This window comes from Carcharhinus amblyrhynchos, chromosome 1 (genome assembly GCF_965287045.1).
Source record: "Carcharhinus amblyrhynchos chromosome 1, sCarAmb.v2.hapA, whole genome shotgun sequence".
Taxonomy (NCBI): domain Eukaryota; kingdom Metazoa; phylum Chordata; class Chondrichthyes; order Carcharhiniformes; family Carcharhinidae; genus Carcharhinus; species Carcharhinus amblyrhynchos.
This window is the reverse complement of record NC_137324.1, coordinates 154153679-154169784: the sequence shown is the minus strand read 5'-3', so window position 1 is coordinate 154169784 and position 16106 is coordinate 154153679. Positions and strand designations below refer to the sequence as shown.

The window sequence follows — 16106 nt, the reverse complement described above, 5'->3', positions numbered from 1 at the left end:
TTGTGAGCCACTATGTCACCCCATTAGGCGAAAGCAGTGGAGTTCAGGAAGTGATGTGAGCTGTAAAGGAAAGCTCAATATTATGGTCACCATGGTAGGCTTCTGCAGAAAATGCAGATGTATGGGATTGAGGGTAATCTAGGAAATTGGACCAGGAATCGGCTAGCAGATAGGAGACAGAGGGTGGTGGTTGATGGTAAATATTTGTCATGGAGTTCAGTTACAAGTGGTGTGCCTCAGGGATCTGTTTTGGGGCCACTGCTGTTTGTAATTTTTATTAATGATCTGGATGAGGGTATAGTTGGGTGGATTAGTAAATTTGCTGATGACACCAAAGTCGGAGGTGTGGTAGATTGTGAGGAAGGGTGTCGTAGTTTGCAGGGTGACTTAGACAGGTTGCAGAGCTGGGCCGAGAGGTGGTGGATGGAGTTTAATGCGGAGAAGTGTGAGGTAATTCACTTTGGTAGGAATAACAGATGTGTTGAGTATAGGGCTAACGGGAGGACTCTGAATAGTGTGGATGAACAGAGGGATCTAGGTGTATGTGTACATAGATCCCTGAAAGTAGGGAATCAAGTAGATAAGGTTGTTAAGAAGGCATACGGTGTCTTGGCGTTTATTGGTAGGGGGATTGAATTTAGGAGTCGCAGCGTCATGATGCAACTGTACACAACTCTGGTGCAGCCGCACTTGGAGTATTGTGTGCAGTTCTGGTCCCCACATTATAGGAAGGATGTGGAGGCTTTGGAGAGGGTGCAGAGGAGGTTTACCAGGATGTTGCCTGGTATGGAGGGGAGGTCCTATGAGGAGAGACTGGGGGATTTGGGGTTGCTTTCGCTAGAAAGAAGGCGGCTAAGAGGAGATCTTATTGAAACATATAAGATGATTAGAGGTTTAGATAGGGTGGATAGTGATAGCCTTTTTCCTCGGATGGAGAAAGCTAGCACGAGGGGGCATGGCTTTAAATTAAGGGGGGGTAGTTATAGGACGGATGTCAGGGGTAAGTTCTTTACCCAGAGGGTGGTGAGGGATTGGAATGCCCTGCCTGCTGCAGTTGTAAATGTGCCTAGTTTGGGGGCGTTTAAGAGATCCGTGGATAGGTTTAGGTTAGAGGGTCATTGTTTTTTAACTGGTCGGCGCAACATCGTGGGCCGAAGGGCCTGTTCTGCGCTGTATGTTCTATTATGTATGGAGTGGTAACTGGTCAAGGACTTCTAAAAAAAACTTTCTTTCCATGTTCAAAAATTGGCCATCCTTTTTATACAGATAGAGGCAGGGCAATCTTTTATTTAGTTTTTTTTGCTTGCAAGTCATCAGAAATAATAATCAGGACTAGTCAGAGATATGGGTTAGATTAAGCACATCCTGAGAGAAAATAATAAGTGGTGAATGCTATTAAGGGTTGCTGTAGATGGGTTCAAGATGTTGTTAATTTTAGAAGAATAACAAGGCAAAGTATGAGTACATGGTACAGGAAGTCACTTAGAATGGTAGCATAGATTTATTTGCAGAACGACAGCAAAGCAACATCCTTCATGTTCTGATAGAACCATGGTTGCATAACTTCTATATTTTTGAGACAGGTTCTAATTGAAAATGGAAACAAAGAATAGAACCTGGAAAGGTCAGTTTGCAAAGAGACTATAATTGAAACCGAGATTGGAAACCAAAATTTCTGGTACATCTGGAACTTGTTGAAAGGCACGAAGAACAGAGAGAGTGCAATAGAGTTCAGATGTTGATTCCTGTGATGCAGTTAAGGCAGGCTAGATCCAGAAGCAGAAAATAGGGTGAAAGGAGGCAGGTGTGGGACATTATATTGAAAAATTGGTTTAAAACTTTAGTATATATTTATCTTCATTATTTACTAAAGGGGTTGAAATCTTCAGTTTGCTCTGAGAGAAGCAAGCTGCTAGCTGCAAGGAGGCACCTCAACAGCACAATCAGCCAGGGCTAGTTTCCAGGCAGAACTTCACAGATATTAGATCTCAAGGTCTATCTTAACAATGTGAGATCTCTACCATTTGCTTTGACAACCAAAAGGTCTAAAGATTACATAAGAAGGCAATACTATCTACAGCATGAGCAAAAAGGTTTGTCTATCAAACATCCCTAGCTTGAGCAAATTCATTAAGAACCTGGAACCCTGGGCAGGGAGGATAATTGAAATCCACAAGTCAGGCATAATTAATATTGAGAACAAATTATAGCTGGTGGTAAATCAGACTAAATGACATGTACAAACTTTTACATTGATTGGATATTATAATCAAGTAGACGTGCACATGTTGTAATTGCTTGGTTGCACTCATATCTTATACATTACGCAAACCTAATCAATGGTTGAGTGGAAATAGATAACCTCTGAGCACATGTACATCTTTGATTGGTATATGCTAATTTCTTATAACTGGATATTCACAATAACTGCCTGTACAATCCTTGAATCAGAGTGCCACTAGTTGGAGCACTGGGGCCATGTGTACTATAGTACATAATAAAGACCTCGTCTGAAATTCCAAAAGTCTTTGTCTAGATTTCTCAAGAGTAAGTGTGTGAAGTTCACTTTATCTGAATAGCTGTATTTTTCTCCCTAACATATGGAAATGTACATTGTTAAGATGACAGCGCAGGCTTACTGGGCCAAAGGGCCTGTTTCCATGCTGTGTTGTTCTTTGATGCGGCTGGTCCAGTTTCGTAAAGATAACATTAGTGGATCTAAACTTAAGAAATGGGAGTAGGAGTAGGCCATCTAACCCTTTGAGCCTGCCCCGCCATTCAATAAGATCATGGCTGATCTGAAGTGGATCAGTTCCACTTTCCCGCTCTCTCCCCATACCCCTTAATTCCCTTGTCTGTCAAAAACCTATCTACCCGTGACTTAAGTATATTTAGCGAGGTAGCTTCCACCACTTCAACGGGCAGAGAGTTCCAGAGATTCACCACCCTTTTGAGTGAAGAAGTTCCTCCTCAACTCTGATCTAAACTGCACCCCCCCCCCCTTATCTTGAGGCTGTGCCCTTTAGTCCTGCTATTCTTTCTAAGTGGGAAGAATCTCTCTACCTCTACCCTATCCATCCCTTTCATTATCTTATACAACGCTACAAGATCCCCCCTCATCCTTCTAAACTCCAACGACATGGATTTGGGCCAGTGTCTGTGGAACTTTGCGCATTCTCCCCATGCTTGCGTGGGTTTCCTCCCACACCCCAAAGATGTGCTATTAGGCTGACTGGAGGTAATAAATTGTCCCTAAATTAGTTTCCCTCAATTTGGAATGCCACAAGCATAGATAAGGGTCATGGGCGGAGGGGGGGGGACTGGTAATGTTAAAATGGTGGCGCAAGCTCGTTGGGCCGAAGGACCTGTTTCCCGGGCTGTTTTTGTTCTTTGAGTACAGACCCAGTCTATTTAGTCTCTCTTCATAGTCCAACCCCCTCATCTCCTGTATCAGCCTACTGAACCTCCTCTGCACTCCCTCCAAGGCCAAAATATCCTTGCGCAAGTGCAACGACCAAAACTGCACACAGTACTCCAGCTGCAGCCTCACCCGTGCCCTGTACAGTTGCATCTATGCCATACAAACCATCATAAGCAGATCTGAAGAGTTTCTGCAGCCATGTGGCAATTTCTTCTGCTCTCTGATTAGTTCCTCAGGTGTTTATGTTCATCTGAACAGATAGATGTTTAAGGTTACATCATTTCTGGAAGACAATGCAGCTATCACTCAGTATTGCACTAAAACATCAGCCTGGATTATATGCTCAAATTGTTTCATTCCAACCCAAAGATAACATCATCCCATCAAACTGGAATGCCCGAGAGTCATTTACTCGAGTAGACCAAATGGAATTGGTTCTCACATGTCATGGTACTGTTCAAAAACCTCTTGCAATGAATGGGTTCCTGCTATTGTGTTTCCACATAAATACACTGATCAAAGTTGCTTCTGCAGTTATATGTTAGGTTAGGTTTTACAAAAATAAATACAACCATGTGCTAATTGCAGCATCTGTTAGTAAACTGTAAATCATTAATAAAGTTTTCAAAACTACATAAAGGGAACCAAGGTACAGATTGTTCTTTTGTGAAACTATCACAGTTGCTCTCTAAAAACAAGCAAATGAGCGAGCTTGCAATTATATAACACATTTCCAACTTCAGGACTTGCCAATGTACTTCCTAGCCAATTATGCACTTTCAAGCTGCAAGTTATTATTACAATGCAGCAACATCCCACAACCATAATGAGATAAATGGCCACATAACATTTCAATGATGTTGGCAGAGGGACAAATGTCACCAAGAACTTTCCCATGAAAAATGCTATATGATCTTTTACATCCTCTTGAGAAGGCAGATTGATAGGGCCCAATTCATCGTCTCATCTGAAAAATAGCACCTCCACCAGTGTGGCACTCTCAGTAATGCACAGATATGTTCAAGTCCACAACCCTTTAATACAAAGGCCACTGCTATCATTGAGCCTAGGTTAACAATGTGAAGGATAAAGTAAACTCAAAATTTTCCTGATTTATATTACTTCTTGCCTATAAAAATATAATCATTGCAAGATTTAATACTGATCTTGCAAGCTGCACCAACATCAGATAACTAGGGAATAAGTATGCCCTGACAGGGCAAATAGACTCAATGCTATAGCAACTGCATCAGACGCAAAATATTGAGGGATAATCTTGCAAGACGGCATTTTTAGCATGTAACAACTGTAGAACTGACAGTGAAGTATAATAGGGCTATCTCTAATTCACTTAATTTGACTTATTTAATGAGCCTCTATACTAACAATATCCCTATGGTGTATACTTCAACTGTGGTACAGACAGAATCCTGCAGTGGCATGTTAGCCTTTATTGCAAAGGGATTGGAGTCCAGAAATAAAGAAGTCGAGCACAAGTTGCACAGGGTCTTGGTGAGGCTACATCTGGAGTCATCTGCAGTCTTCCTCTCCATATTTAAAAGAGATACTTGCCTTGGAAGCAATGCAGCAAAGGTTCACTAAATTGGTCCGTTGATGAAGGGGGTTGCCTTATGTTGAGAGGCTGAACAGATTGGGTCTAATTTCTCTGGAGTTTAGAAGAACGAGAAGTAATCTCATTGAAATGTACAAGATTCGGAAGGGGTTTCATTATATGTTTGCCAAGAGAGTGTTTCTACTGCTCAGGGAATCTAAAATGTGGCGCAGTCTCAGGGTAAGGGACCGATCATTTAGAATTGAGAAGAGGCAAAATTTCTTCACTCAAAACGGTAACAAATCTTTGAAATTTTCTGTCTGAGGGCTGTGGAAGCCCCATCATTGAATTTAAGGCTCAGATAGATTGATTTTTGGTCTCCCAGGGAATCATGTGATATGGGGAATGGGCAGGGTAGGGGAGTTGAAGTCCAAGATCAGCTATGATTGTATAAAATGACAGAGCAGGTTTGAAGGGCCATATGGTCTACTCCTGCTTCTACTTCTTATGTTCTTGTTTTTGCCTACATGGTCTTCATTCCGGATTCCGCAATATTCACTTTTGGAAGTATAACTTCGTAAAATCTATTCTCAGATGTCCAATTTTGTATAAATATACTATGGATGCTTTTAAGTATAAGGTTTGCTCAGCAACTAACTGAAAAATGAATGATTGAGATTATACATGTTTTAAAAGGGAATGATGGATTAATGGAACTTGAGAGGCAATGGAAACAATTTAGCAATCACCACAGTACACTAATGGACTATCCATTTATGAGAACCCACATTTTTCATTAAACTAAAACTGCACTAAAGCACTTACTATTTTACCATCATGTTTATAGACCATCCTTGAAAGCAAGTGGACTGGGTGATATATAGAACATCATTGGAACAGCTTCCAATTTAAAATGAGAAGATGAAGTTTACACTGCAGAATGAAGACAAGAGAAAGTTTAAGAATCTGGTGTGTAATAATTTCATGATGGACAATCATAACTCAGAGGAGACTAATAACTATTCACCACTAGGCATAGGTGAATCAAATTTGAAGACTTAAAGCAATCTGAAAACCTATAACTTGCTTTTGTGCACAGAAAATATCCAAGGACACACACAAGCAGAGAAATTTGGATATAATTTGGATTACAAGTTATTCCTTACCTTGAAAATGAAAAAATAAATGGTGCCTTCTCCACAAGCATTAGATAATGACTTTTATAATGTGTTTACCAAGTGTGTTAATTTTGCTTATGAGTAAGAAAAAACAGAAATGGTGTTTTGACCAATTTGACCTAACTCATACGTGCAAGAAATCAGAACTAATTTGAATCCTCTTTCACACATTCAAGCAGGTATATTTAAATATCAGGTGATCTGACAAAAGGTTAAAATATATATGAAACAAACAGCATTAGTAAATGTGGTGTAGCTCAAATGCAACACATCACAATAAAGACAAAATGGCATTTTTAGGGAACTTTTTACATAAAAATACAAGCACATGTAAATTACAACAGTTTTGTAAACTTGGTACAGCAGATTTGTAAAAAAAACATTTTATGTGAACTAAAACTACATTACATTCCATGAACAATTCAATGTTACTAGGTCCACGCAGGATAGTTGGTTGATAACTTTCTAAAATAAATCTCCTCTGTATCTTCATTGCATTTCATGATGAAGCATTGCTTTACTAAAACCACAGACATTGAAGGCCACTGAATTGAATGTATTACACTCTCAAGTAAATAGAACTGGACAAGTATCTGGGAATAGTCAGATATGCCTGAGGCTTAGACTATAGGTGAGCACTTAAGTCCATCTGTTTCAGCCTGAGAGCCCATTATGATATCCCAGAACAATCTTTCCTTTCTTCGAGATCAACTTGAGTTACGATTTTTTTACTCCCTCACTATAGCATTGGGTTACTTTCACTTGAAAGATAAGTTGTTCCTAAAAAGTCTTTTGATTGCCAAGGGAATGGTTCATCAAAATCGGTAGTACACTGACTAATTCAATTTTTGGAATATGGCTGGAGAAGTTACTGTATGTAGGTACTCTAAAGAGGGATGCATTTGGTCCAACATGTATCGGTCATCGGTTGTTCCGATTACAGCTCTGCACCTACACAGAAAATGTTAAGTAAAGATCTGTGTTTGGATTTTTTGTGGAGGTTCTCTCAATCTACTGCTACAAACAGCCATTTACACCAAAGTTCAAGCGTAAGATTAGGCAAACCCAAATGGCTTCTCGGCCTTTTGGCTAAGATCAAGTGTACTATCGACATGCTGCGCTTGGTTGACATCATTAGGTTACATTTTAGCTTCATTTTAAGCAATTTTTAAAAGCAGCATCTCAGCCTTTTGGCTAAGATGCAAATGAAATCAAGTCTTGGAGGAGGAGCTATTCCTATTCCAATTACTTGGATCATGTAGATCAAGCCCAAGACAGAAGGTGAGAGCCCTGTCTTATTAACTTGGATCAGGAATGTCTCAACTTGTTGAGACTCTGAATTGGAATTGATTGCATTGAATTGGAATAAACACAAAAAAAAAATGGGCAAACCCACTGGAAATTCCTCCTGGTTCTTCAATTGACTGTGGGATGGTGCTTAAAACCTTGCAATTGAACAATTAGCAGTGGGGCAAGTGTTTAAAGCAGGTGAGATATTGAGAATTATGAAATGTAAGTTGCAATTTAACTGCTTAGTTGAAAATAAAAATGGGAAAAGAACCTCAGTGATTCATTTTAATATTTAACAGATCACTTTGAAAAATTAGTTAGTTCCATCTCACACAAGCTGCTGTTAAACAGTAAAGAAAACCAAAAGGTTCTCCAGCCTATGGAAAAACATAAAATGTTTGAGCTTATGGCAGAGATTGACTTTCTTTTTTACAAATATTTTATTTGTCTCCCAGAAATGCATTTCTCTCAGATTTCCATTCATGGTGAATAAGTTCTGCAAGGGCTAGTTCCACTACTGGAAGGAATTAATTAATGTTGCATCGTGATAGAAAAAGTATTAAAAATGCTTTATAAAAAGTCATTCATTTTAAATGTAGCGCATTCATCTCCATGGGGCAGAAATAATTCAGGATGAGGTATTCAGTTTGGAAATTGTCAATTAATTGAGCTCTACTGCTAGCAGATATTATGGTCTGGAAATTACGCGACTGGAACTGTAATTGATCCAGAAAAAGTTAAATAAAGGTTGTTGCTTGGATTTTTTTGTGGGGGTTGTCTCATTCTACTGGGGCCCACAAATGGGCCCACTGAAGAGGACCTGAATTTTATTACTTTTGTGTGACGTTTGAATTAAAAGTGATCATGCTAATTTTTTTGTTCAGTATGTTATACTGTTGAGAGGAGAGAGTTATAGCACAATCCTTTTATTTAGGCTGTCCAGCCAGAGATGGTGAGAAAGTCTCCTATTTCTGTGGCTGTAACAGACCCAGGTCAAATTAGTTTGGAAAACATCAGCTCAGCTTCTGATTGGTGCCATATCACCAAAATCGCCATACAAATATTTGACCATATTAGGTTCCCACAAGAACTTGGTGTAACAGTGCAGAATTAAAGCACATTGTTGGGCTAAGAGTACAGGGAGAATTTTTTCTCTACACAACTGGCTAAAGCCATGTCTGCCTGCTCACAATATTCGAAGCTGACAAAAATGGCAAAAAAGGAAAATGATTCTAATCTTGTAGCACTGAGACCTCTGGTCTTAATGAATGCAAATATTCATCAAAACTAGATTACTTAAGGCATCAATATTAGCGATTTTTCAGTGGAATTGAAACGTATCCTTTCACGTGTGTCTTGAGTTCCATTAAGATAGAGTCTAAAATCCAATAACAAACTTCACTATGCACATGATAGGAGCAGTGCACTTCAGCAGATTGACACAATCATCCGTAAGTTCTAAAAGGAAAATGCTTGCATGTGTCTGTCACATCAGAGTCTGAAGCAATATGATCTTCTCATTAATGCAAAATCTATGCAACACCACCATTAGATTTTCCCCACAGCGGGAAACCTGCCGCTCCATGGCTAATCGAAAATCTTCTTTCACTCCTTTAGTAATACCTCGGGTTACAGTGTGATGTCTGCAACACAAATTAAAAAAGCAAATTATCCAACTGGCTACACATTCCTGTCAACTGTAAATAACTTTTCATCCTTTGGCAATATCCTACCATAAGAAAATTTCAAGTTATTAAAATTTAACTTACTAGAGATTAATAATATTTAAATATATAATGTATGCATTGGAAGATCGTCAATATTTGAAGTAATGTTTTAAATACATTGAATTATTTGATCTAAATACACTTTCATTTATCTAGCCAAATTCTCAAATTTGTGATCAAATTATTTTGCACTAATTATATAAAAGTTGATTGGTAAATATTTAAGGACATTTTGAAAAACAATGATTTATGACCCACATGCTTTCTAACTAAAGCATGCAAATTTGTTGGTTGATTTTTTTAAAAAGCAATGGTGCAAATGCATTGGAATGGATAACATTGTCTTTGTTGTGATAAATGCTCCCTTGCTGCACTCATTTCATAACAACTTCCAAAATATAGTCAGAGACATCCCTTCAAAAAAAAATGTATTGAAATAATCTCATGGCAAAGTTGCATTTTGTGAAGTACAATATACTAAAATGATCACTGTATGGCATGATGCTTAAATCATGGATTGTGTAAACAAAAAATAAAGACATTTTTAAAAAATTTAAAAACCCATGGGTTAACATGTGACAAACACAGCACATGACGAACAGGTCGTGTGGTACCTGTCAGCTGTCTGACTGCTGGGCTGCAGTTTGAACTCCTGCGGAAGAACCCCCAGTGGAGGGCTAGAATTCCTTGAAAACAGTAAACATCAACAATACATTCAACACTCACACATATTCACCAATAGCACAAAACTTCTACCTGTTGCCAACAGGAAAAAGATAACTGGAAGGAATTGAACAGAGTACATAATAACTTTCAAATTCATAATTTACTACATGCACAAAATACATAGGCTTTTCATTAGTTAAAACATGCAACATAATAAAATGCAAGACATGCACACCTTTTGAATCACTGGTTTAAAAAAACAGGTGCAGTGAAATCAGGAACTAGTGTTTTTACAGCAGAGAAAATGCATGCAGGATTTCATCATCACATCTGCTTAAGGTCAAGAAGTCCGACTTTTCCCTTACAGCCTCACCAGGCCATGCATCTCATGTGACAGTAAAGACAGATGACTTTATCTCAAACTTCCATCAATGCTCTTTTATTGGCAATTCTTGCTTTATTTGCCCATTTGCTTTTTCTCCCAACTACATTTATTACAGTTAATGAAAGATTTCACCAACGTAGACACATAACTGGAAGCTTGATAGTACATGACTTCACAGCTCATTTTCTACAAGATCATGCATGCAGAATAGCCCTTGGAAAAGAAAACTGAAAAGATGTGATAACATGCCAAGTTTTATAAAGAATGGCCAAAGTGGAAATACTTCTTTATTCACATCAGAAACAATCTTTCCTTTTTTAGGATCAGAAGCAGCACTCTAGACTGCCAAAATTTATGTAATAATGGGGAAAAGCACAATAACAAACAATGGCAAGTTGGTAAGATCATCAAATTCAAGGACACAGCACTATGAAACCTACAGACCCTTAACACATATGACCACCCCCCACTCCCCAATCCACTACCAAAACATTTTTATGTCATATTAATTGGCATGCAGGCCACACTTTTTAAAAGAAAGCAAAAGAAAAGGCTTAGATGATTTTAATAAATCAATAATTTATTCTAATAGACACACTAGTTTTCAGTGCAGCATGAATACATGTCAATGATTTGTTGGAGACTACGAGAGGAATTTTCCCTATCCTCCTGCCACAGGAATTGCAGCGGGCAGTCCATCTAAAGGTCTGTTCACCTTGAGCAGAATTTTCCGGCTTTGGGACGAGCACAGTTGGAAAATCCCACTCTACATCTCAATCTAGAGTAAGAATAATTAATTAGTGGAGAGCCATCTTCAATGGGATGAGAATGCTTCCAATTTATCTGGGTTGGATCCAACATTTGGCAGGCAAAGTTATAACTGAACAGAGAGCTGCCTTTAACAAGATAGTTCAGATGTAGTCAAGGTACGTTTTCATGAGGGGAAGAGGTAGGGCAAACAAATCCAGAGCTCTGAGTTAGACAGTAAAATGAAACAGCAAAAAAAGGTGCATATAACAGATTTCAGTTGGATAATCTAACAGAGAATTATGCTTAATATAGAAGGTTTGGAAGGGAATAAAAAAACCAAATAAGAGTAGCAAAGGGCGGGTGGGGAAGAGGCTGACAGTGAACATAAAAAAGCAATCTAAAAATCTTCTATAGGTATATGAATAGAAAAAACAGACAATAAAAGGATTGGGGATAGTTGGGGAACAAAAAGGGGATTTGCACTTGGAAGCAAGGAGCATGGCTGAAGTATTAAATTAATACTTTGCATCTGTCTTTACCAAGGCAGAGGATGCTAGCCAGGTCATGGTGAAAGAGGAGATAGTTCAGACACTTGTTTAGTTTAAAACTGATAAGGAGAAGGTATTGGATAGACAGGACAGGATGCGATGCATCCAAGCATATTTAGATGTAGGGATGCTGCTAGAGAACTGGAGAATTGCAAATGTTGTTCAAAAGAGAATGGAATGGTGAGTGTAGCAATTACAGTCTAGTCAGTTTAACTATGGCGGCAGGAAAGCTTTTAGCAACAATGATTGGGACAAAACTAATAGCCACTTGGACCAATATGGATTAATTAAGCAAAGACAGATTTGTTAAGGGCAAATCATATTGAACTAAAAGTAAAATACCATAGATGCTGAAGATCTGAAATAAATACAAAAAATGCTACAAAAACTCAGCAGGTCTGGCAGCACCTGTGGGGAGAGAAACAGAGTTAACGTTTCAAGTCCCATATGACTCTCCTTCAGAATCGAATTTCTTCCAAAGTGTCATACTGGACTCAAAATGTTAACTGTTTCTCTCTCCACAGATGGAGACACAGCGAGTAGAATTTACTATCTGAGAATACATTCAATTGTGACATTCAAAACACAAAAAGGCAGCATGATGTCACAGTGGTTAGCACTACTGCCTCACAGTGTCCGGGACCCAGGATCAATTCCAGCCTTGGGTGACTGTGTGGAATTTGCATGTTCTTCCCATATCTGTGTGGATTTCCTTCCACAATCCAAAGATGTGCAGGATAGATAGACTGGCCATGGTAAATTGCCCCTTAGTGTCTTGCTTAGGTAGATTAGCCATGGTAAATTCATCCTCTGGCCTTGTTTCAGATTCCAGCATCCGCAGCATTTTCCTTATTTCAGTAGCTACTCGAATCCCCTTTTAACTTTTCTCCCCTCATGTTTATCCAAGAGTTCGGAAAATATCTTGTTTTTGGGAGAAACTGTAACATCTAGAGTAGCTAAATGTGTCATTTAGAGATTCAGCAGATAAGTAAATAAAACTGTAAAACTTTTTTTTACATTAAAGTATCTATTTTGTATAACAGGCCAAGATTTTTATTTTTATTTTAATCTGTCCAATATAAATTCCAAATCTCTCTGTAAGATAGGAGGGGAAATTATTTCCAATTAGTTCAATCATAGCTCCTGACTTCTTTGTCAGTTAAAATATATCAGCAACATGTGTATTACAAACATAAATTAAATCTAATTTCTCAAAAAACAGTGCTGTTCTGTTTTTCAGTCCAGCTAGCTATTTGAACTGCCCAAATGTGAAAATGAAACAAAAGGTTAGCACAGCTGGCCACAACTGAAAGATATTTTTAATAAGGCAATTATTTTCCACATAAGAACAATTCCTCAAGTTCCCCATTGACTAAAACAATTTCTCAGCAGGAAAGTTAATTATTGAAGTGTTGTTTATCTCTGAAATTCTCAGAAGAAAAGATAATTTAGTGATCAAGAGAAAACTGGACCTTACCTGCAATTCCAAAGATTCTTAGTTCCAGTAATTGTGATTATAATATACACACTCACGCGCATGCATACATCCACACACAAATCTTTTGTACTATACCATGGCATTTAACTAGAGTTCTACCTCAGTTGTTAGTATCTGAGTCAGTGGGACAATAATGAGAAACAAAGTAAGGGAGTGGAGGATAATAGTTTTTTTTTCCTTTTTTTCCTCTCTTATTACTTCCTCCTATTTTAAAAACGTGATGCCTTACTGAAACCCAGCAAAAGGAGTGCTAATTGATCTCCCTCCAACGTAAGTTGACCACAATGATGGCCACCAATACACTAGTCCACATGTGCGCTGAAAACCAACAACACTGCATCCGGTGTACAGCCTTGATGTATGGCCATAGTGCAGAAAGCAGGAGCAAGAGAGAGTGTGGGTTTATTGTATATTCTAAATACTTGTATATCTGTACCAAGATGATTAGAGTTTTACCTTGTCACTTTTAACAAGAAAGAAAAACAGCATTCTGGAGTTTGTGAAGGAAAATAACCCTGCTCTTTGCTTGCTTTTTATTTATCAGCCTTTTGTGATGCATAAGAGGGCAGCTCATTATGCTGTCAGGAATCTGATGAAAACAAGGGAACCATATGAACTTTTGAACCAAGGTTAGACAACTTTGGTTGTTTTGAGAGCAGCCTAGTACTTCACATTGTTGGTGTACACTTAAACTGGACCAGATGCTGGGCAACACGACAGCTCAGTGACTATCACTGTTTGCTGTACAGATACATGGATTTGGGCCAGTGTCTGTGGGAGTTTGCGCATTCTCCCTGTGCTTGCGTGGGTTTTCTCTGGGTGCTCCGGTTTCCTCCCACACCCTGAAGATGTGCTGTTAGGCTGACTGGTGTAACAAATTGTCCCTAAATTAGTCTTCCCTCAATGTGGAATGCCATAAGCATAAACAAGGATCATGGGTGGAGAAGGGACTCAATGTTAAAATGGCGGCACTGGCTCGTTGGGCTGAAGGGCCTGTTTCCCGTGCTGTGTTGCTCTTTGTACTTCAATTTGATGGCTGTTTCACTGAAAAACAGTGTGGTGTACACAAACATCACCAGCAAATGGAGCCCATCATTCACAATGATGTGTGTCAATATAACTACTGCATTGACAACAAACACAACCCATCTAGAATATTTTCATTCCCCTGTGAGCATCAGCACCATCAGATGCCTATTCAACAACAGGCAGTAAAGCAATCAAGCATAATCTTGCACTCATCTGGTGTCCATGTGTACACTTTCAGTGGAAGTACTGGATAGTGATTAGAACGGACAACCTTGGTCAGGTGTCCCCTCCCTAATCCAAGTACATTGTAACAAGCTAGAAGTACAAAACCTGATTTTCCAGGTTTGGATGGTAACAATGATCACTGGATAAACATTAATTCACCATCCAGAGATTTTAAAACCATCAATAAATTGAGCAAAAGAAAAACAACTTCACTGATGTTTAAAAGAAACTTTAAAATTTAACTGTTCCAAGGACACTCAAAAATCTGAAAAACTTAAATGCTTAAAGAAATGTTAGTTATTCACTAAGCTCCCAAGATAGTTCAAACTACTGTTGGCCTTCTCAGAGATTTAACTCTTTCCAGCATCTTTTTCCCTTAGTAATTGCAACACATAATCCTTGTAACATGCTGTAACAAAGTAAGGAGCAACATGAGCTACTCAAACAACAAAATTCCAATATGAGTCACAGTATGCACCAATAATCATCTTACAAGCTTAGTACTCACTTTATTAGAAGACCTTGATTTGGCAAGAGCTCTAGATGAATTTTACCACCTTCTGTTGTTCTGAGATAAGCAAATTCTTCCAACATGTCAATGTCGACAGATGTGATTAAGGACAAGTTGACTATTGTTATTTTAGTATAACACTCCATTAGTTCATTTTAATAAATTCACAAAAAGGTGCGGAATGTATTCTTCTACCACCAACCTGAGAGCACATTCAGAATTCGATCCCATCTAATTAATTTATTCAGATGCAAGAATATCACGTCTTGTACAACTCGAGGTATAAACAAACTACACAGAATTACAGTGAACATACGACATAGAAGCAGGACACTCAACCACAGTGATATTTATGCTCCACGTGAATCTCCTTCTATTTCATCTATAATCACCTTAGCTTTACAACATATTTTTCTACCCCCTTTTCCCCCATGCACTCCAATCGGTAAAAGTTATACCTTGATTACAAAATGTTACTTCAGTACAGAGATATTCCATTTTAAGAGCATTCTAATAATGCATTTTTGTTTTAATGCGATGTGAAAAGAAAGAATATACTTGGATACAGCTGCCTCCATTTTCACTTGTGTGGTTACTGCACATGGGCCCAGAACCGCATTGTAACTATGCATGTTCTATCACAGACTACAGTAACATATTGGAGCCAAATGAGTGCATAATTCAGTATTTTTCTTTTCCGTTCTTGGTGTGCTTCACCTGAAGTTCAATTGCAGCACAATCAACACTGAAGTCACACTCAAACTGGAATGATTTCTGTGGCACCAGGGCTCCCTTAACTACCTATTCAAATAAGGCAAGAAAGTTTGTTTCAAGTAAGAATTAGACATGCGCACAGCCAGAAGGATGCACTGATATTATAGCACAATATCCAATTTAATGCTTTTTGACGTAATAGAAACAAATGCTGTAATAACAGAATAACACAGAAATTCATTAACACAAAAGTCTCATTGACCTCCAAATACTTTTTACTTCATTTGATACTAAATCTAGAGGTGATACACACTTTGGTTTCTAATCTTTTGAGCTCCTGATTTCCAAGCACAACAGTTGAAAATAATAGATGTAAATGAAGCTCCAAATGCTTATCAACTAATTAAGTTTAAGCACCATCATGAGTGTACTAGAAGCTACCAGTCAATTTGTGCAGTCAAGTTACACCAGCAGCAAATAAATTGAAAGGTAAATTCATCAGTTCTGCTGGTGTAGAGTAGTGTTGGCCAACACACCAATAGAAATCGCCTGTTCTTCACAGTGCAGACACATTCTTTATACCCACCTGATCGACCAGACAGGGCCTGAATT

At 38.4% G+C, this 16106-nt stretch overlaps 1 protein-coding gene and 1 non-coding gene across 3 annotated transcripts in view; one reads left to right on the top strand and one right to left on the bottom strand.

Moving 5' to 3' along the window:
* Positions 1-6096: 6096 nt before the first annotated feature.
* Positions 6097-16106, bottom strand: part of ints10 (integrator complex subunit 10) — a 75622-nt gene continuing 65612 nt past the window's right edge. The window contains exons 16-18 of one of the 2 annotated variants that reach the window (XM_080193916.1): positions 14778-14871; positions 9783-9854; positions 6097-9084 (exon numbers count right to left, since the gene is read on the bottom strand). In XM_080193916.1, the coding sequence (XP_080050042.1) occupies positions 8928-9084; positions 9783-9854; positions 14778-14871 (323 nt within the window). In that variant the 3' untranslated portion in view covers positions 6097-8927. The remainder of the gene's footprint in view (positions 9085-9782; positions 9855-14777; positions 14872-16106) is intronic. The other variant, XM_080193925.1, reaches the window with a different exon arrangement.
* On the top strand, positions 7221-7411 carry LOC145351423 (U2 spliceosomal RNA). Its single transcript, XR_013888397.1, has one exon. It is a non-coding gene; the product is annotated as a U2 spliceosomal RNA (small nuclear RNA).